Raw genomic sequence first — 21,472 nt, 5'->3', positions numbered from 1 at the left:
CTGCATATTATCGCTTTAGCACAACCAAAACACCTCTGTTACCATAAGCTATACAACAATTGATGTAATGATTACACAGCATTTTTTGGTAATGTCTGTCAGTTGTGTCTTGCAGCAGTCACAACTATCCTTTGACCTTCTTTCTGAAATTCAAGTTTTTCAGGTTTGAGTAAATGTGTCTGCAATGCTTTATTAAGAGGTTGCCATGGCAGCAGCTCAGCACTGATGTAAAAGTCCCTTTTATTTTACATATGTTTAGATTGTATCTGTTTTCTATGCTGGTACTGCATACTATGAGCACATATAAAAACATTGTCCAAAACTGAAAAAAGCAACAGCACTCACTCTTATAGCAGGAGATACATTTGTAAAAAGGAATAGGTGGCACTGTATATATGAAAATGTTATCTGTGGAACTGTACGTGTGTAAAAGCATTGCTGATCCTGTGGTCTGGTTCTGATTTCTGTACTAAGCCTGATTCTGGAGATGCATTTCTGTTTTTGTTGAGAACTTATTTCCACAACTGTATTTCATTATGAAACACAACAAAAACAACAAGCTCATGGGAGAAGATTTATCATGCCCTGTACACCAGTTACTGAGAAGAGGCTGCTAGACAATTAATCACTGAGGAGAGGCTGCTGGGCAATCTATTACTGAGTGGAGGTTGCTGGGCAATCCATTAATGAGAGGAAGCTGCTGGGCATTTAATTACTGATTGGAGGCTTCAGGGTATTTCATCATAGAGGGAAACTTGTGGGTATTGCATTGCTGAGGGGAAACTCTTGGTCATTTCATTACTGAGGGAAGGCTGATGGACATTACATAACTGAAGGGAGGCTGGTGAGCATTTAATTACTGAGGGGATTAGCTGGACATTTAACGAGAGAGGGTGAGTTGCTGGAGATTTCATTACTGAAGGGAGGCTGCAGGTCATTTCATTTCTGAATCGATGCTGCTAGGTATTTAATTACTGAGAGGAGGCTGCTGGACAATTACCGTATATTCCAGCGTATAAGACATCTTTTGAAGACAGAAAAATCTTCTGTCTTCTCTGGGGTCGTCTTATACGCCGGTAATCCCGACCGCCCGCCGTGTATTCACGGAGGCAGTCGGGTCGCGCTGCATGGAGAGGGCTCACGGGCTGAGCCCTCTCCATAGCTGGTAAATCTTTGCTGCATATTGCAGCAAAGGCTTATCGGTAACAGCACCGATCGCGGGTGTTTTCACAGCGTGGGCTGCCGGCGATCCGTCTCCATGGTAGCCTCGGGTCTTCCGAAGACCCGAGGCTATTTCGTTTTAACCCCTTCATTACAATGTGCTGATAGCTCGAATGTAGGATCGATCAGACAACCTAGGGTTAAAGTACCCTAGGGAGTCTGAAAAATAGTAAAAATAAAAATAAAAAAAAGTTAAAAAAAATTTTTAATTTAAAATCACCCCCCTTTCCCTAGAACTGACATAAATATAAATAAACAGGAAATGCCCGATCTATCAAAATATGATAACGGTTTTTCAATGCGTTTAACCCCGTAACGGAAAATAGCGCCCGAATTCGAAAATGGCACTTTTTTGCCATTTTGAAAAATATAAAAAAATCTATAAAAAGTGATCAAAAGGTCGTATAGTCCTATAAATGATATCATTGAAAATATTATCAAATTTCGCAAAAAATGACACCACCCACTGCTCCGTACACCAAAGTATAAAAAAGTTATTAGCGCCAGAAGTTGGCAAAATCAAAAAAATAATTTTTGTACAGGAGGTTTTCATTTTTGTAAATGTATGAAAACATTATAAAACCTTTACTAATTTGGTATCCCCTTAATCGTACCGACCCAATGAATAAAGTAGACATGTCATTTTGGGCGCTCCGTGAAAGACGTAATATCCAAGCCCACAAGAAAATGGCGCAAATGCGTTTTTTCACCATTTTCATTGCATTTGAAATAAAAAAGTTCTAAAAATTCTACAATATACTTTCTGTATCAATACCTCCCAGATTTCTAGATCTCTACTTGCTCTAATTATATAGAAAACTTCATGTTTATTTCTTGTAGATAAAGGGGGATATTTATCATTCGCCGGTGCTTGTGCTAAAGTGGGCGCATTGGGCGCAGAGGCCCTGATAATTATGCCCCAAAAAGTCTATGGTCATGTGATGTCACACATGTGCATCCTACTTGTTTTAGCTTTGTCCTCAGATCTTGGATTTTGCATTTTGCAAAATGCCTTATTCTGAATTCTTGTGTTTTGTTTGTCTGTCCTGAATTTGGCCTGTATTTTATGCTGTATTTGTATTACACAAAGATTTAGAGGGGGTTATTTATTAATTATCATCAGTAGTTCTATGTTTATACCAGATTAATGAAGTGGTGGAAATAGCCCTGTGAGACTTTTTAGCAGTAAAAAGTCCCTAAAACTCAATGCAACTTTTTTGAGACATTTTGTTTACGTCAAAAAAGACCAAGAAAACAATACTAAATAACTTCCAAAATATAGTATAATGAGCTGCATATAAAAGCCCAGAACAACGTATAATAGAAATTCCATAATACAGAGAAGAATACCTACTACCACATGTGAATCACTGCCATTGCAGTTTCTCACAGGTCATTTTTTGTCTATATCCAATCTTACTAAACACCAAAGAACGCACACATGCATTTCACCCTAAGAAAACAATCTGTGCCTTGCTTCTAAATATAAGAGAACATGATATCTTTTGTGCATAAGGCATTTTTTGTAAGTGATTGGGACCAGCTAACTCTCACTGTGCGTGAATTGTGTTTCTACTGTTACTGTTAATCAATGTACGAGAACGTTAAGAAAGATATGATGCAAATTGAACTTTAGTGTATAGGCCGATGCTAATAAGAGTTCACACTATAGTGATTGTAGTCAAGCACCATTTAATAAGAACCAACCAACTCCATTACTCTGCCAATGGTCACAAAAAGGAGGTGATCTTTAGATTATTTCTTCAGGATGTCCACTGCTGGACTAGAGATTCCAGTTTACTTGGAATAGCACCACATAGTTCATCAACCTGTAGAGTTTGAGGCACATAATTACTTAAATATCATCAAACTTGTTACATCAGAGCAAATTTATTTGCAACATTGCTTAATATTTTAGTCTAAAAAGACATTTGGGGTCCAGTGCATCAAATTTATTATAGAGGGCACGTCTCTCCCGACATAAAGAAAATCAAAGGGGATATTTGAGTAGAGATGAGCGAGCACTAAAATGCTCGAGTGCTCGTTACTCGAGTCGAACTTTTCCTGATGCTCGAGTGCTCGTATCGAATAACGAACCCCATTGAAGTCAATGGGAGACTCGAGCATTTTTCACTGAAAGAACACATTGAAAGAACACTGAAGAACACATTGCAGATGTTTGCAGATGTTTTCACTGAAAGAACACATTGAAAGAACACTGAAGAACACATTGCAGATGTTTCCATACATCTGCTAACTTATCCGAAGACACGAGTGCAGAACGGTGTTCTTCACAATAGTATGTGAAGAACAATATGTGTGAAGAACACATTGCAGATGTTTCCATACATCTTTAATATGTTCTTTACACATATTGTTCTTCACATTCAATGTGTTCTTCACTGTGTTCTTCACTTAAATGATCCTGTGTTCACTGTTTTCACTGTGTTCTTCACTGTGTTTCCTTAAGTGAAAGCAGGCGAAATACTCGCCCCAGCAACGAGCCGTTTCGAGTACGCTAATACTCGAACGAGCATCAAGCTTGGATGAGTATACTCTCTCATCTTTAGTTATGAGCACACTGGGGGACATTTATATAAGGTGTCGGTATCTGCATGGGCTTGGTTACCCACTTGCTCTCAGAAAAGGAGAAACCTAACATCTCTTAATAGGTAGATCTGGTGGCAGGTCCCTCTAGTAAATGCCATTGCAGCCCTTTTTAGGGCTACTCTTTCACTGGCCGATAAGTTTCAAAAATGTTTTATTGCCCTAATATGCAAATTAGTGAAAGAGGCTACTGGGGCATGGAGTAACCAGAGCTGCATTCTGAAGATATAGTAGGAGGATCGAAAGAGGCTACTAGGGCGTGGAGTAGCCGTGTCGTATAGCTTCAGCTCTGGTTACTCCCCGCCCCAGTAGCCTCTTTCATTAATTTGCATATTAGGGCATTAAACCTTTTGAAACTAAAAAAGGGCTTCAATGACAAGATGCTAAGTTTCCTTTAATATTGTGGTGCTGTGCAGATATATTTCTGGCACCGAGACCATTTTCTGTCCCTGGGACCAAAAAATGTCCCCAGTGCCAGAAATGTGTCTAGCAGTCAGAGAACAGGATGATCATCCTGCCCTGGAAAGGAGCAATACCTGCTGCAGCAATTCATCAGTGGCTGACCTCTTCCGACAGCTCATGCAGTCGGAATTGGACACGAGAAGGACATGCAGCAGACATCCCATGCCTCCTACATCCCAACAACATCCCTGCAGTCCGGGGACGCTAGTGTAAGCTGAGTGCAGTAGCACAGTTGGGTGTTCCTGCTAGACAATGTAGTTTTTGGTCTACTTTCCACCAGTTTACAGCACCCAAAAATGGCTACGATACATATTAATTGTGTCAGAGTTTCCACTCCGCCAAAGCCATGCCCCTTTTCTGAGCATAGTCTGAGCAGGCGAAATAAGTCTTTTACTCTAATAAATAATAATAAATAGGTCGGAAAGCATAACTTGCGGTGAGAGCGCCACAAAACTGGCGGAAATGCCATAATAAATGTCCCCCATTATGTATTGATCTTTCTCCCACCAGCACATGCCAGAAAGAACATACTAAGAGGTTTTATTGTGCACCCATATTTTAATCCAGGTCTTGTCTGGCATAGAGTTGCATTAAAACCTGCACCATGTATAGTACTGTGAATTCTCTGCCCCACTTGGCGTAAGGCTTGTGTAGGCAGGAAATCATTTGCAAGCCCTGGCCATGCTCAGGAATTTAGACTATTTCAAAATTGGTGGAAACTCAAAAAAATGTCTTAAATTTGTTAATAAATATACTGTAGCTTGTAGAGTTTTATTCACCTCATTTGGATAAAATATATATATAATTCTAATATTTTCTAATTTGCTACTTCAACCCAACTCTGTCCAGCTTGGAGAAATCACTCAAAAATGTTAAAAAGTCAGGTCGTACCTTATTTCCATCTTTGTAAAAGTGAAATGTAGGCATGGCCCTTATACCATATTCTGCAGCTATGTCCTGCAAAACATATAGGTGGGAAAAACACAGAAATGAACATTTATAACAGAATGGCAATGTGAGTTTCAAAAAAATATTAGACTCTTATTTAGTTAAAAGTTCTCAGCACACATAGCAGTTTAGCTACAGTAAAATCTGTAATTTATATAAGCAGCATAGTGGATGGGATTTACACAATATGCAGCAAAATGAATAAAAAAAACGGCTCCATAAAATGAAATATGCTACAGATTTAGAATTCCTTGCATGTTGATTATTGCTGCTGCTTCTAACTTCAGAATATGCATTGCACAGGTTCAGCTCCAACTCCAGGCATAGGCATATCGCATCTGAAAGCTATTAACTCTCTGTTTTCTAAGGAATTTTATTTCCTTTTTCTACTGGACTTTCCGTTGATTTTACACTATGGCCCTATTCACATGTCCATCACACAGACAGCACATGTTACTACTTTGCCTTTGTGTTATAGTTGCTCTGCGTTTCTTAGTCATAGGGAGTGTGATACAACGGCAGTGTATTATAGCGGCAGCGTCCCCCCCCCAGCCAATGGCCGGATACATTAAGAGGCTTAAGGCTGCTAATGTATCTGGTAGGCAGCGAGGCTCAGGAGCAAAACTTTTGCTCACTGGTTTTTATGCAAAACTCATAACCCCATAATGTGGCCCCCCTCTCATACACCCCATCATGTGGGTCCCCTCTCATATTCCCCCATAATGTGAGCCCCCTCTTATATTCCTACCATAATGTGACCCCTTACTCATATCCCCATCACAATGTGGGCCCCCTCTTGTACCCCCCTTGCATATGGTGGGCCCCCTCTTGTACCCCCTCCCATATTGTGGGCACCCCTTATACACCTGATGAAGGCGATGTGAGCTTCCCCCCAAGATAAAGACTATTTCTCTTTATGTGTTTCTAATTTTGCTGTGACAAAACAAAAAGATGGTGCCTGTCTGCCTGCTAAACTAGCTGACTCTTTGAAACTTCACTAGTTAAGATTAGATAAGTTGTGTGCCTGCCAGAAATAACTTAACAGCTAATGTAACATATGTATTGAGATTTGACCTGTCAGAATAAGACTTTAGTATTAACCTATTGAATGTATAAGACTCTTGTAGTAAGCAATCAGAAGTTGGATTGAAAATTAACCAATAAGAGATGTTATTTGAACAGTCAATCTTAAGCTATTGTTTCAATGTATGTTAACCAATTATAATGGCAATTTAATCAGTTACAACCAGCACACCTGCTAGGGGATGTATAAATAAAGGCTCGGAATTTTACTGAGTTCTGTTTAGCCCCTTTCTGCCTGTTCAGCTCCGTTATTCCTCTGTCGCAACGACATTCACCTACAGCATGTGACCAGATCAAGTGGGACACAAATGTGAAGTGGAACAAAATTTATTGGATATATTAAACTTTTGTAAAAAAAATGAACTGAAAAATGGGGTGTAAATGTTATTTGGCCCCTTTGTTTTCAGTGCAGCAAACTCACTCCAGAAGTTCAGTGAGGATCTCTGAATGACCCAATGTTGTCCTTAATGACTGCTGATGATAAATATAATCTACCTGTGTAGATCATATACAAGTGATCATATACAAATGGAAGGAGTATCAGACCACTGCATATCTACAAAGACCTGGCCATCCATCTAAACTTTCATCTCAAACAATGAGAAGACTAATCAGAGATGCAGCCAAGAGGCCCATGATCACTCTGGATGAACTGCAGAGATTTACAGCTGAGGTTGGAGAGTCTGTCCATATGACAACAATCAGTCATACACTGCACAAATCTGGCCTTTATAGAAGAGTAGCAGGAAGAAAGCCATTTCTCAAAGATATCCATAAAAAGTCTTGTTTAAAGTTTGCCATCAAGATTTATTGGCCACAATGCCAGACAATATGTTTGGCATAAAAGCAACACAGTTAATCATGCTTAAAACACCTTCTCCACTGTCAAACATGGCGGTGGCAGCATCATGGGCCTGCACATGGTGGCATCTCATGGTGGCAGCATTTGGGCCTGCTTTTCTACAGCAGGGACAGGGAAGATGGCTAAAATAAAGGGGAAGATGGATGGAGCCAAATACAGGGAAACCTGTTGGAGTCTACAAAAGACCTGAGATGGGAGGGAGATTTATCTTCCAACAAAACAATGATCCCAAACATAAAGCAAAATCTACAATGGAAGGTTCAAAAATAAACATATCCAGGTGTTAGAAGGGCCAAGTCAAAGTCCAGACCTGAATCGAATCGAGAATCTTTGTAAAGAGCTGAAAACTTCTGTTCACAAACGCTCTCCGTCCAACCTCACTGAGCTCTAGCTATTTTCCAAGAAAGAAAGGGCAAGAATTTCAGTCTCTCTATGTGCAAAACTGAGACATACCCCAAGCGACTTGCAGCTGTAATTGAACCAAAATGTGGCTCTACAAAGTCTTAACTTAAGGAGGCCAAATAATATTGCACGCCCCACTTTTCAGTTTATTTTTTACTAAAGTTTTAAATATCCAATAAATTTAGTTTCACTTCACAATTGTGTCCCACGTGTTCCTGATTCTTCACCAAAAAATTTAAATTTTATATCTTTATGTTTGAAGCCTGAAATGTGGCAAAAGGGGTCCGAATATTTTCACAATTCACTACAACTTGAGTATATACACTAGAGATCAAAATTAGAGAACAACACACAATTTCCTAAATATAAAGGTCACTGTGGAGCCCTATGTATCCTTACTCGAGTTAAATATTAGTCTTTTGAGATTATTATATAAATTGTATATATTCTAAAGCACAAAATAAAAATGTAAACAAGATAAATGAAAAAGAACACTGATCAAAGTTATCACATTGAGATAAGGTGGATTGAACAATTTCTAACAAATACTGTATTTTTGTATGTGCAAAAATATTTACTGCATTATCTTACCGATGCCTCATCCACATCAACCTTGTACAAGACAACTCCTGGGTATTTACTAGCGAGGGACTGTAAAGCAGACACAAAAGTTAAAGCAATGATGAAAAAAGGATAAAAGAAAAAACAAATACCCAGTACATCAAAAGTTGGGAGACAGTGGAAGGCAGTTCACATCAAGAAATTCAAGCAGAAACTCCAAAATCTCAACAGTTCAATGGATGCTAGAAGGTGATATCAAAGAAGGGTTGTATGTTAAATGTAACGAGGCCTCTTAGGATGTTTTGGATTCAATATCAGTGAATGTGTTCTGCTAATGCTGCAAACTCAACAAATGACCATTTTCAGTTCTTTACAACTTATAAAATGTGTGGAAACTCTTAATAAAATGGTACTGTGCATTTTGAGTTTACTGTTATCATTGGGAGGATTTTTCAATAAAATTTGATTTATACTAATGGGTGATGACTTTTATTATACTGACATTTGCATTGACCATTTAGGAAAATCTCAGAAAGATATAATTTTCATAATAATTTTGATAGTGGCATACAGTATATAAAGCAAAGTTATATTAGCTAGCTTTTAAATAGGGTAGATTACATTTTTTACAAAAGAATTTGCTAAAGATTTTGTTCACGCAGATACTTTTTGAGGAAATGTTTATGTTGGCTAACAATAATTTTTATATAAATGTGCCCTATTTTTCTACAAATTTTGAGTGGAAATTCCCTTTTAAGAATGTGGGTTGTTTTTCTGCTGTGGAATCCTCCGGAACAACTTGTCAAAAAAAAAAAAACAATTACGGTTTCCATCTTAACGTATGCTGAGGGGACTGAAGAACAGGTTTTGTTACTGACATATAATAAGTCCGCAAATTCCATTGTAAGCCAGTGACGACTCACTAGTCAGAGCATGGGTGAATGTGTGGACTAAAGAACAAGGGCTAGTTATTAGATTTGAGGTTTATTAAAATTAGTAAGACGACAGCTTGAGCGTTATGCTTTATCCCATGCAGATAGCAAGGGAAGAGGGATTAGGGTTAACTGACAGGTATGAAACAACATTATTGAAACAACATTTCAGATAATTGGTACAAATTTTCCAGTCAAAGGATATTCAGGAAATGTTCAGCGGCTTTTGAATAGAACCACGCCTACCCATAACTTCTGAAACACCCAGCAATTACTAGAATACGGATCTTTAGACATTTGTATGTCCTCTCCACTCAACCATGTAGAAGTTTGAATACAAAGGTGGTCTGGCATTCCTGTTGCTGCTACTTTCAAAGTGTAAGATGTCTATAAGAAACAGTTAAGACTAGGATAATATCCTCAGAAGGATATTCTGCAGCGCCACCAGTGGAGTAATAAAAGCTATCATTAAAATCATAGGTCTATCCAAGTCATGCACTGATGTCTCTGGTCCTCTGGTGCTGGGGACACTTTTGTAACTACTCTTGCTATTGGGAATGGGATGGAAATGTGGGACTTGTTGTAAAATATCTTATTAACTTACCTCAAAAACAGGAGCGATTTGCCTGCATGGCCCACACCATGATGCGGTAAAATCCACAATTATAAGTTTATTTTCAGTATTTTGAATAATTGCCTTATATTCAGGCTGTTAGAAACAATTTATAGTTAGAAAGTGACATGAAAGGGCTTTTACGAGTATTAATACAAGTATTAAAAGTCTTACAAAGCTTTTCTAAAATGAAATAAAAAATAAACTTGAATATTCCTCCATGCTTCAACCTCTTCCTACAATAGTGCATAGCTGTACATCCAAATAAGAAAGTAGTTGTTGCAACACATGGGTATTTCCTGGTGATCATGTGGCATACAAGCTGCAAGATCACAGCAGGAGCCCAAAAACCACTTAACACAGGTGTTTAATTCTTTACATGCTGATGACAATGTTGACAACAACATCTAAACGGTAAGAAGAATGACCGCCACAACTATCACCCCTGGACTGCAAGTATTGGGTGCCGATATTTGCAATAGCAACTTAGGACCCTTACAAATGCTGATAGGCTACTTTAGGCTACTAACTGGCAGTTAATATTGCCAGATGACTTTCCTGTTGTATACCAAACCATTGTATCAGAAATCATTAACCACTACATAAAAATAAAATATTATCTAAACCGTACAGTTGCCCTTAGACTGTAGCAACACATAACATGTCTGAATAAATAAATAAAGGTTATTTATGCCACATTGTTTAAAAAAACAAATATATAGATCAAAATATCTAAATTGATTCCATTCTACCATAGAAAGGGTCCCATCTCAGTAAAGCTAAGGATGTTATTATACCAAGCATTATAGAGAACTTCACAGTACTTACCAGGGTCTTCACAAACTGCACCATGATGTCACACTTCTCCCTTGAGGTCTCTCTCGCTGTATTACAATATACAAGTAATTAGTCTTCTTACCTGCAGTCTACATATATAGGGCAGTGTGTGGGCAGGAATATGAAGGTGTAAGACATCCCACTGCCCTCCTGTGTGAAAGCCATAACCAGTGTATACCTCCTAGTTCTCACATTACAGCTCTCACATTACTGGGAGTAGTAGGAGCCTGGAGGCTAAATTATTTAGATTTCTAAAACTTCACCTTCCTAAAGCTGGGCTAAAGTGACCTTCCTCCTAGCAGCTCTACGATCCTAGTGCAAATCATTTTATCATTATTATTTTGATAATTTATTTATATAGAATTATTAAGTTAAAAACATTAAAAAGCTTGTATCCATTGGCACAATGGTGCCGGGATAGGTAGCTGTCTGTATGCTGTGCTCCGGCATTGTCCCCCCTTTTATCCCATCCTATCCCCACCAGCTCTTTGGGAATGTGGGCCAACTCACGTCACGGCGCAATGGTGACCTAGTTGTGACCTGTGGACCCGAGATCGACACGGTGGAGGATCGGCGGCTTGGTGGCTAAAACACATGTCCAAGACTTCCTCCTGCCCAGTGTTGGCGGCTCCCTAAACCCAAGGCTTGGCATCTGCACTTCCATTGATCCAAAGCCCAGCATTTTGCCTGAGCATTGGAGGAGCCAGTGTCCCGGCTGAAACAGCTGAAAACATGGCATCCTGCCCAGAAAGACGAGGACCCAGCTTCCTGCCCATTGTTCGTTCTGCACGGAGAAGGACCCCAAGTACCACGGCAAACAGTTGATGACCCACCATCCCCCCCTTGTGGCTCCTGACATCTAGACCCTGGCTTCTGGTTAGTCTCCATTAATCAACATTTGGCGGTGTAAACCTATAGAACAGTGTTTTACAAAATAACCAAAGTATCTCAACATAAAACATTTATTATGAAAAAAAACATCATGATCATAATTAGAGAATAGGAATGACTGTAGCACAGGGAAAGATTACAAACAAATTCTGAAGGTTACATCATTCACCAATCAGTAGGAAGTGCACAGGCCTTTGCTTTGAATGACGTCAGCACATCTGTGGCCACATGACATCAATAATGATTTTGGTCTAATCTTCTTCCAGTCTCTTCCACAGTTCTATGACTGTTGTCGGTTACTTGGCCATAACTCTGTCACCAAGGATTTTCCAGCGGTTTTCTATTGGGTTTAGATCAGGACTCTAGGCTGGCCATTTTCATTGTTTAAATGTTTTCTGTTTCAAGAAACTGCTTTTCCCATTTTGCTGTATTACATGGGGTATTGTCCTGCATGAAAATTGCTGTCTGATTGAACTAAGAATGCAAGCACATAATGGGGCAGATTTACTTACCCGGCCCATTCGCAATCCAGCGGCGCGTTCTCTGAACAGGATTCGGGTCCGGACGGGATTTATGAAGGTAGTTCCTCCACCGTCCACCAGGTGGCGCTGCTGCGCTGAAAAGCATCGGAACGCACCGGAATACACCGAGCTGGACCAGGTGAAGGTAAGCGCTTCCCAAGCGACACATTTTCAGTTATTAAATGCGGCGGTTTTTCCGTATACGTCGGGTTTTCGTTCGGCCACGCCCCTCGATTTCCGTCGCGTGCATGCCAGCGCCGATGCGCCACAATACGATCGCGTGCGCCAAAATCCCGGGGCAATTCAGGTACACGTCGGGATAAAAGGAAATCGGGCCCTTAGTAAATGACCCCCATTGTGTTGTTGAAGAAGGTTACACACTTGCATTCCCCAAACCATAACAGTTCCTCCACCATCTTTCACTGACTTCTTTACAGACTTTGGGTCTAGTATTTCCCCAGTTTGTTGACAAAGCAAATACATTAAAATTGTGGACCACTTCTCCTCTGTCCACACAACACTCTCCTCAGTAAAGATGCTCTTCACTATTTTTTTTTTTTTGAGGGTGACCAGCCTACATGGGGGACTTGAATGAGTTAGTGAAGTTATAAAGATGCAATATTTTAGGAATCACAAACTTGGAATGACTAACTTCTCTTGCTATGGCTGACAGGGTTACCCTTTTGTCCTTCATCTGAACAACCTGCTGCCGGGGGGTTTCAGTCACTTTGGAACAGGGTACCATTTTGAAAAGAGAGTAAAAACTTGAATGTTAGGCTGGTAAACGTATTGATAAGTATGTTTTACTTAGGATGTTATACTGACACCTTGTGGTTGTTTAGAATTTTTACAGACTACATGAAACCTGAAGGGCTGAGACAATCCCTTCTAATTGTCCAGTTCCTCAGAAGTTTACAAAAATGGGAGGAGCAATGTTTACGAGAAAACTGTGGTGCCTAGCCCTGAGAATTTGTGAATGTGACACGGTGTTGCTACCTAAAGATAACCTGTGGCCATCTTGTTTTGCAGGTCTGATAGCATGTGCTATAATATTAAGCAGATGGATACTTCTGACCTAATGAAGCCACATTAGGAGGTCCCCTCCTGGCTTGCTATTGTCGCTCAGGTAAAGTACTTAATCTAAGGCCAGTTTCACACAAGTGAGTGTTTTAAAATACTCGGGCCTGTCATTCCAGAAAAGACATAACCGAAACTATAATTTAATGCTGAATATATTATAGTAAATGGCAATTTGTTAATATTATGAAAAATTCATAATAGCCAAGGTTCAACAACAAAAAAAAGAATATAGAGTCATGTACATAGAGACAGGGAGTCTGGGGCCACTATATTGTCAGGATCTTGGCGCAGGTTATAGCCCCTCATTGCTGCAGCTTCACAGGCTTTTTAAATGAGAAGAGCAGGTCTCCCTTTCACCCTAAATAGTACAGAAATATAAGGAGAGCTTCACTTTTACCAAATATGGAGAAAGGGTGGGTGCTATATTTGAACCCAGTATCAGGGCAAAAAATTGTAACATGGTAGTGATAAAATAAATAATCTGCAACACCACCAATTGTAATGGGTCATCTCAAAAACACATTTAATTTTTTTCAAAAGACACATTAAATCATAATAAAATATAGATAAAAAGTATCAAATTTGATATTTACTCAGTAGAAGCGGAGACCGCACAAATAACATGCACAATGAATGTGTAGATCTTATATTAACGTAAACAATAAAATAGTTAGAATTACGATATACATTTAAAATGTTTATCACCAACCTAACCCTGCACTCTTAGTGGGCACTTCCTTAAATTGCCTTTAATAACCTATCCATTGCCATCAAGAATGTGTATTAAGCCCTTAGTACGTATTAAGACCTACTGGCTATAGAGCATAATGCCCTGTCACCGTATCTGCCTGAGAATGGAAAGTTTACATTGACTAATGTTAACTGATGTTTGAATAATTGTCAATCCTTTCCTGTCACAAGGTCCCTGTTGAATGTCTGAACTTTTCACCACCCAGATGTGTAGTTTATATTAGACTCTGTGAAACCCTTCCGGTTCCAATCCCCCTACGCATATTAGGGACATTCCAGGACTCTCTGCTACAATTTATTTGGCGGCACAAACGTCACAGATTATCTAGGCAAATATTGACCCTGCAAAAGACAGGGGCGGGCTAGCACTCCCCGACATGCTTAAATATTACTGGGCCACGCATCTGAGAAGGATACCAGCCTGGTCCACCTTATAGTCATACACTAAATGGATGGAGTTGGAGAAATTGCCCCGATTCACCCTAATGCCTTCCTATGGGCCACGGCCCCCACCCCTCCACCCAGCAGATTGCTAGGCCCCATGACACACACTAGATCAATTTGGAACTACTGCTTCTCAAAATTTCAATTGCAGTCAGCCCGCTCTCCAATGACTTCCTTCCTCTTTAACCCCGGACTGCGGTCCAGCCTGGAAGGACATATGGTCAAGCCGTGGCACGATAAATGCTTATTTAGATTTGCAGACATAGTGGATTATCAATCAAGGGAGATAATAGACTTCCCGGATCTACAGAGCAGTTTCTCCTTGCCTTCCCACCAGTTTCTCCTTGCCAAGCCACCATGACCAAGTTAGCGCTAGGCTGCGCTAAAGCCAGTCACTCAGAAACAGGATAATCCAGCTGCCCTCAAGCCACTAGGTTGTGAAATAACCTGTGAAATAAAAAACTGTGAAATAAATAGCATACATCTGTGCTCCAAATTTAACCTACCCCTGCAGAATTTTTGTTTTCTTGGCCTTTTTCTATAAAATACAAATGATAACACAAACACTTTATAACTCTCACTGGATGAATGAATTTTATAATACTAGGTGGCTTACAATTGTGGGGTAAGTTTTATATAAAGATACAAAACTTAAATAGGTGTAAAGATATTGTTCCTTTTTGTCCAAATAAGCGTCTAACACTCTCCTTGTGTTGCTGTGTACTACACGTAAGTATCCTCTGGTTCAGAGGTGGAATTGAGGCTTGGTTATGTCTTATGCTTGATGAGCTGAGTTCAATTATATACAGCGTTGGTCTGGCCCACCGGATTACCGGAGAAACCTCCGGTGGGCCCCAAGTACCGACACTGACTTTAGAAAAGATTATGAGCTGAGCTGCCGGGGCCATCAGGCGCTGGCGGACGCTGTTTCCGTCAGCACCTGATAACAGCCGGGAATCGGACACTCCCCAGCAGGGCCGCTGGCAGAGATGCGCTGCGTACAACAATATTCTACGCGAGCACCGCCACTGGCATCAGAGCGCGGTCTTGCGGGTGCCGCAGCTCTTGCGGTAATGGCGGGAGTGCGCGGCGCCTGACAGAGGGGCGCGCGTGACAGCGTCCACCCTTCAACATCCTCCGACCTGCAATTGTGGACCAGAGGTGGATGGCCGCCTCACGGCAGCTCTGGGCGAACCGGTGGGTTTTTTGATGGATGCTCCGGGAGAGGGGGGGACTTTAATGGCTGCTCCGGGGAGGGGGTGTCTTTGATGGCAGGCTCTGGAGGAGGGGGTGCCTTTGATGGAAGGCTTTGGGGCAGGGGGGCCCTCTGATGGCAGCTCTTGGGGAGGGGGGCCCTTTGATGGCAGCTGTGTGGGAGTGTGGCCCTTTGATGGCAGCTGTGGGGGAGGGGAGGCCCTTTGATGAAAGCACTGGGGGAGGGCCCTTTAGTGGCAGCTCCCAGGGAGGGGGGGTCGGGTACCTGTGATTGTAGCTCTCGGGGGAGAAGGGGACCTATAATTGCAACTCTGGGAGGAGAGGGGACGCAGTAATGGCAGCTGTGGGAGGAAGGGGGCCCTGTAACTATAATGGCAGTTGTAGGGGGGGACCTTGGGGTCATAATGCTAGCTGTAGGGACAAGGGGGGCCCTGTGACTGTAGGCAGGGGAGGGCCCTGTGACTGTACAGAGGGGAGGGCCCTGTGACTGTACGCAGGGGAGGGCCCTGTGACTGTATGGAGGGGAGGGCCCTGTGACTGTACAGAGTGGAGGGCCCTATGACTGTACTGGGTGGGAGGCCCTGTGACTGTACTGGGTGGGAGCCCCTGTGACTGTACTGGGTGGGAGCCCCTGTGACTGTACTGAGGGGGAGGCCCTGCGACTGTACTGGGGGGACCCTGCGACTGTACAGGGGGGGGGGTTGTGACTTGGCCCTGTGACTGTACTGGGGGGTTTCTCTGTGAATGTACTGGGGGGGCTGTGACAGTACTGGGGGGGGGGGTTGCCCTGTGAATGTACTGGGGGGGGGGGTTGCCCTGTAAATGTACTGGGGGGGGGGTTGCCCTGTGACTGAACTGGGGGGGGGGGCTGTGACTGTACTGCCCATGATAAGGATACTGGCTACAGAGGTGTCATCATTGTAATATTGCCTACTTTGGGATACTTTTATACTGTTTATGAAGAGAAACTGCCATGGAGGGCTAGGTCATAGAAGAAGATGAAAGTAAAATTTAGAGCGAGTGCTGGTATTACCTCATAACTCACAATCCTGCAGCATCTATTATGTGCTGTGACTTCTATGAGGAAAAATAAGACTTTTACTCAACCCCTTAAGGACCTGGCTCTTTTTGTTTTTTGCTCCCCAACTTCAAAAATCTATAAATTCTTTATTTTTCAATGTAAATAGCTGTGTGACGGCTTGTGTTCTGGGTAACAAATTGCACTTCATAGTGATGATGTATAATATTCCATGCCATGTACTGGGAAGCGGGAAAAAAATTCCAAATGCAGTGAAATTGGTGAAAAAAATGCATTTGCTCCGTTTTCTATTAGGCTTGGATTTTACAGCTTTCACTGTGCGCCCCAAATGACAGGTCTACTTTATTCTTTGGGTCGGTGTGATCACAGGGACACTACATTTATACAGGTTTTATAATGTTTTCATACATTTACAAAAATGAAATGAAATTCTTCATTTTGCCATCTTCTGGTGCTAATAACTTTTTTGGTGTGTGGTGTCATCCTTCTCTGTCCTCCCTCTCCCGACGTGCGCCATACTGTTAGGGCACACGTCAGGAAGGGGTTAAAGAGCTACAGCCACTGTACACAGCAAAACATTGACTGACATACTCATACAGACATGCCGGGAGTGATGTCAGATCTGTATTGTCCGGTGACTATTGCTGCACAGTGCTATATCCACCCATATAGTGGTTAGTGTGATAATACTCTGCAGACCCTTTGTAGACATAGTATATGACCGCTATATATGCACCGTTTGCTGCTACGGACATTTTTTTAGCACCGTTTAGATTTTGTTCTTGTGTCTTATTTTAATAAGTTAGTAGATTTACAACCACCTGTTCCCTACCCAGGGATCGCAGTGCCCGTATGTCATCTGTGTTGTTCTAAAAAAGCTTTTTTTCTATTTGTATGGAGCATATTTTGTTGCTGTATTACTGTAATTCTGATGTGTATAGTGAACTTGGCTGAATGCTGCAGTTATGTACGGAGCTTAGTTATGGCCCTGTATCTAATGTTAGATGATTCTAATAAATCCGCCAACTACTTCAATTAGGAGTAGTCTGGTAGTCTCTCAATTACATGAAGAGTGGGCCCCCCCAAAATAATTTTCTCTGGTGGGCCCAAGGTACTTTAGTCCGACACTGATTATACACTCACCGGCCACTTTATTAGGTACACCATGCTAGTAACGGGTTGGACCCCCTTTTGCCTTCAGAACTGCCTCAATTCTTCGTGGCATAGATTCAACAAGGTGCTGGAAGCATTCCTCCGAGATTTTGGTCCATATTGACATGATGGCATCACACAGTTGCCGCAGATTTGTGGCTGCACATCCATGATGCGAATCTCCCGTTCCATCACATCCCAAAGATGCTCTATTGGATTGAGATATGGTGACTGTGGAGGCCATTTGAGTACAGTGAACTTATTGTCATGTTCAAGAAACCAGTCTGAGATGATTCCAGCTTTATGACATGGCGCATTATCCTGCTGAAAGTAGCCATCAGATGTTGGGTACATTGTGGTCATAAAGGGATGGACATGGTCAGCAACAATACTCAGGTAGGCTGTGGTGTTGCAATGATGCTCAATTGGTACCAAGGGGCCCAAAGAGTGCCAAGAAAATATTCCCCACACCATGACACCACCACCACCAGCCTGATCCGTTGATACAAGGCAGAATGGATCCATGCTTTCATGTTGTTGACGCCAAATTCTGACCCTACCATCCGAATGTCGCAGCAGAAATCGAGACTCATCAGACCAGGCAACGTTTTTCCAATCTTCTACTGTCCAATTTCGATGAGCTTATGCAAATTGTAGCCTCAGTTTCCTGTTCTTAGCTGAAAGGAGTGGCACCCGGTGTGGTCTTCTGCTGCTGTAGCCCACCTGCCTCAAAGTTCGACGTACTGTGCGTTCAGAGATGCTCTTCTGCCTACCTTGGTTGTAACGGGTGGCGATTTGAGTCACTGTTGCCTTTCTATCAGCTCAAACCAGTCTGCCCATTCTCCTTTCACCTCTGGCATCAACAAGGCATTTCCGCCACAGAACTGCCGCTCACTGGATGTTTTTTCTTTTTCGGACCATTCTCTGTAAACCCTAGAGATGGTTGTGCGTGAAAATCCCAGTAGATCAGCAGTTTCTGAAATACTCAGACCAGCCCTTCTGGCACCAACAACCATGCCATGTTCAAAGGGATCAAATCACCTTTCTTCCCCATACTGATGCTCGGTTTGAACTGCAGGAGATTGTCTTGACCATGTCTACATGCCTAAATGCACTGAGTTGCCGGCATGTGATTGGCTGATTAGAAATTAAGTGTTAACGAGCAGTTGGACAGGTGTACCTAATAAAGTGGCCGGTGAGTGTATATAATCATGTAATAGCAATTTGGAAAACATGGTGAGTTAATATATAAAACACAGAATGTAATACTGCCATTTCACATCCATTATATCTATTAAGGTTTATGTCAAAGAAATACAAAAACTAAATAAAAAGATTAAAATAAAAAATACAAAAATTTTTTTAAAGACATGACACAAATGTAGTCTACAGTGGGGTTTGTGTTGTGTATTGAAACTAATCTTTTTGTTTACTTGTATGTCTTGTATATTTACTAATATATAATTGAAGTCAACACAGAGGAACAGAGGTTTTGAACTTAGTTTGGACCTTGCACATTGATCCCTGTATATATTCTGCTCCCTTTACTATCTGGACTGCTTGCATACGATTGTCTCGATTGTTTGTTGCTTATTTATTAATAAAAATCTGCAGGGCGAATAACAAGCATAATAAATTGGGGCAAAGCGTTGTGAAAGATAATTCCAACACAGAAAATTAATCATCCAGCTGGTATTATTTGCCTAAAAATGATATCAGTATTGTGGCACTACTGATCACAGCAAGTCTAAGGACACTGCGCATGCGCCAGACAACCTCTCTCTAGCTCTGTAACCAAGACTCAATTCCACCTCTGAACTGGAAGAGACGAGGAAATTACCGGACACTTGTTTGGACAAAAAGAAGCTGTATTGAACTATATATGTATACTATATACTATAACTATATCTAAATTCTGTATATTTATAGAAGACCTAGCCCACAATGGTAAGCAAGCAATGGTAACCGAGTATTGTGAAATTCATACGTGAAGTGAGAAGATACAATGGGAGAGGTACAAGAACTATGATTTGGACTATGCAGAAAGACTAACATATTTACGATTTATTTCACAGTTAATACTTTTCTGTACATTTTAGATGTATATTGTAAAGCAAACTACTTTGTTTACATGAGTATAAGATATGCACATTGATAGTACATGTTAGTTTTGAGGGCCCCGCATCTACTGTGCTAATTTGATACTTTTTATCTAAATTTTATTTGTCTTTTGAAATTAAATGTGCCTTTGAGATGACCCATTAGAGTTGGTGGTGTTGCAGATTATTTTATCATTTCCTTTCGCTCAGCGCTTCCTGCTTTTGCTAGACTACACAAACAGAGGGAGAGAGCAGTGGGTTGGGTGAAACATGTAACAGCCTATGAATCTACAGCACTGTGGGGTACTATGGTAATGCCCCAGAGCCTTTCAGGTTCTTTAACATAAGTGTGAATGTTGATTTTAGAAGTAAGGAGGTCATGGATAACAAATATAAGAAGATTACCACAGTTAAAGTCCCTGCATCTAAGAGTCCCTGTTTTATGCTTAATTTTGATGGTAGCTTTCCTTTAACCCCTTCCTGCAAATGGATGTAATATTACTAACCTGCAGTTAGTGATAATAAAAAAAATGCAATTTTCTCCAGTATTGTTTATGAACAGTAAAATTGGGCAAAGATTAAAAAAAAAAAAACTATATAAATGAGGCATTGCCGTAATCATAGTGAACCAGAGAATAAATATAACATATTATTTTTATGATGCTGCGAGTGGACAAATAAAAAGCACTAAAACAAAAATTGATTATTTTGTGTCCACCTTAAAATAGTCGATAAAGTCTCATAAATAAGCTATAGACACCCAATATGAAGTATTTGTTGAGTGTATGTCATCAAACAAAAAATAAGCCCTCATATGTCCACAAAAAAAATTTATAGCCTGTACAATGTAACCATATAAATCTGCTGCGAATGACACTAATCACCACATATGGGGTATTGGCAAACTCAGGTGAAATTGGGTATCAAATGTTGCAAAGCTTTTCATCATTTACCGTATATACACGCATATAAGACGAGTTTTTCAGCACAAAAATTGCGTTAAAAGACCCAAACCCGGCTTATACTACAGTAAAAAAAACAATAAAGTCAATACTCACCTTTCCGATGACCCCGCAGGTCCTCTCCTTACTTTAGGCAGCAGCAGGTCCGAGCGCCAGGCACAAACTAGGACATCAGCTGCCACTGACATCATATTGTGTGCGTGGTCAGACCGTGACATGTCGCTGACGGTGCACACACTACAACGGCAAGTAGTATTAATAATGGGTAGATCCTACAGTCAGTCTGCAGATGTTAGCAGGTCACCTCAGTTGATGCTCCTCACTAGAGCAGATTCAGCATTGTGTGTGTCTATCTCCGTGGTTCCTGACTTCTCATCTCTTGTTGGCATCTCAACCACTGTGCTGCAGTTTATCTGTTGACGGTGTTCCTCAAGAGTATTGTGCCAATGTGTTCTGACAACTTCCTTTGCACCAATATTCTCCAGTAGCTCATAATATCCATCCTTACAATAAGGCTATTTCAATACAACCCCCTCTTCTTACTTACTATTCTTAATGAACAGAATATGCATAAATTATAACTATAACAAAATAACTACTACTCTGTTCTCCTCATCCTTGATCTGTCCTCTGCCTTTGAATCTGTTGACCATTCTCTCCTGCTGCAGACGCTAAGTTCTTCATGGCCTGGGACACAAAATTAAGTCCCATGGCTTCCAATATCACTGCTGTTCAGATGACACTGATCTGTATTTCTGGTCCAGATATATCCTCTCTTCAGCCATATCCTC

The 21,472-nt window shown here is 41.0% G+C and overlaps 1 protein-coding gene across 2 annotated transcripts in view; it reads right to left on the bottom strand.

The window, feature by feature from the left end:
* Positions 1–2,896: 2,896 nt before the first annotated feature.
* Positions 2,897–21,472, bottom strand: part of LOC140133733 (thioredoxin-like) — a 36,307-nt gene continuing 17,731 nt past the window's right edge. Inside the window, exons 1-5 of one of the 2 annotated variants that reach the window (XM_072154310.1) lie at positions 10,520–10,624; positions 9,683–9,787; positions 8,177–8,236; positions 5,182–5,247; positions 2,897–3,050 (exon numbers count right to left, since the gene is read on the bottom strand). In XM_072154310.1, coding sequence (XP_072010411.1) covers positions 2,985–3,050; positions 5,182–5,247; positions 8,177–8,236; positions 9,683–9,787; positions 10,520–10,543 — 321 coding nt within the window. In that variant the 5' untranslated portion in view covers positions 10,544–10,624 and the 3' untranslated portion in view covers positions 2,897–2,984. Of the gene's footprint in view, positions 3,051–5,181; positions 5,248–8,176; positions 8,237–9,682; positions 9,788–10,519; positions 10,625–21,472 lie in introns of those variants that run through there. The other variant, XM_072154317.1, reaches the window with a different exon arrangement.

Source organism: Engystomops pustulosus, chromosome 1 (assembly GCF_040894005.1).
Source record: "Engystomops pustulosus chromosome 1, aEngPut4.maternal, whole genome shotgun sequence".
In the NCBI taxonomy this organism is placed as follows: domain Eukaryota; kingdom Metazoa; phylum Chordata; class Amphibia; order Anura; family Leptodactylidae; genus Engystomops; species Engystomops pustulosus.
The sequence above is the reverse complement of the archived record's forward strand: the minus strand, read 5'-3'. Positions and strand labels throughout refer to the sequence as shown.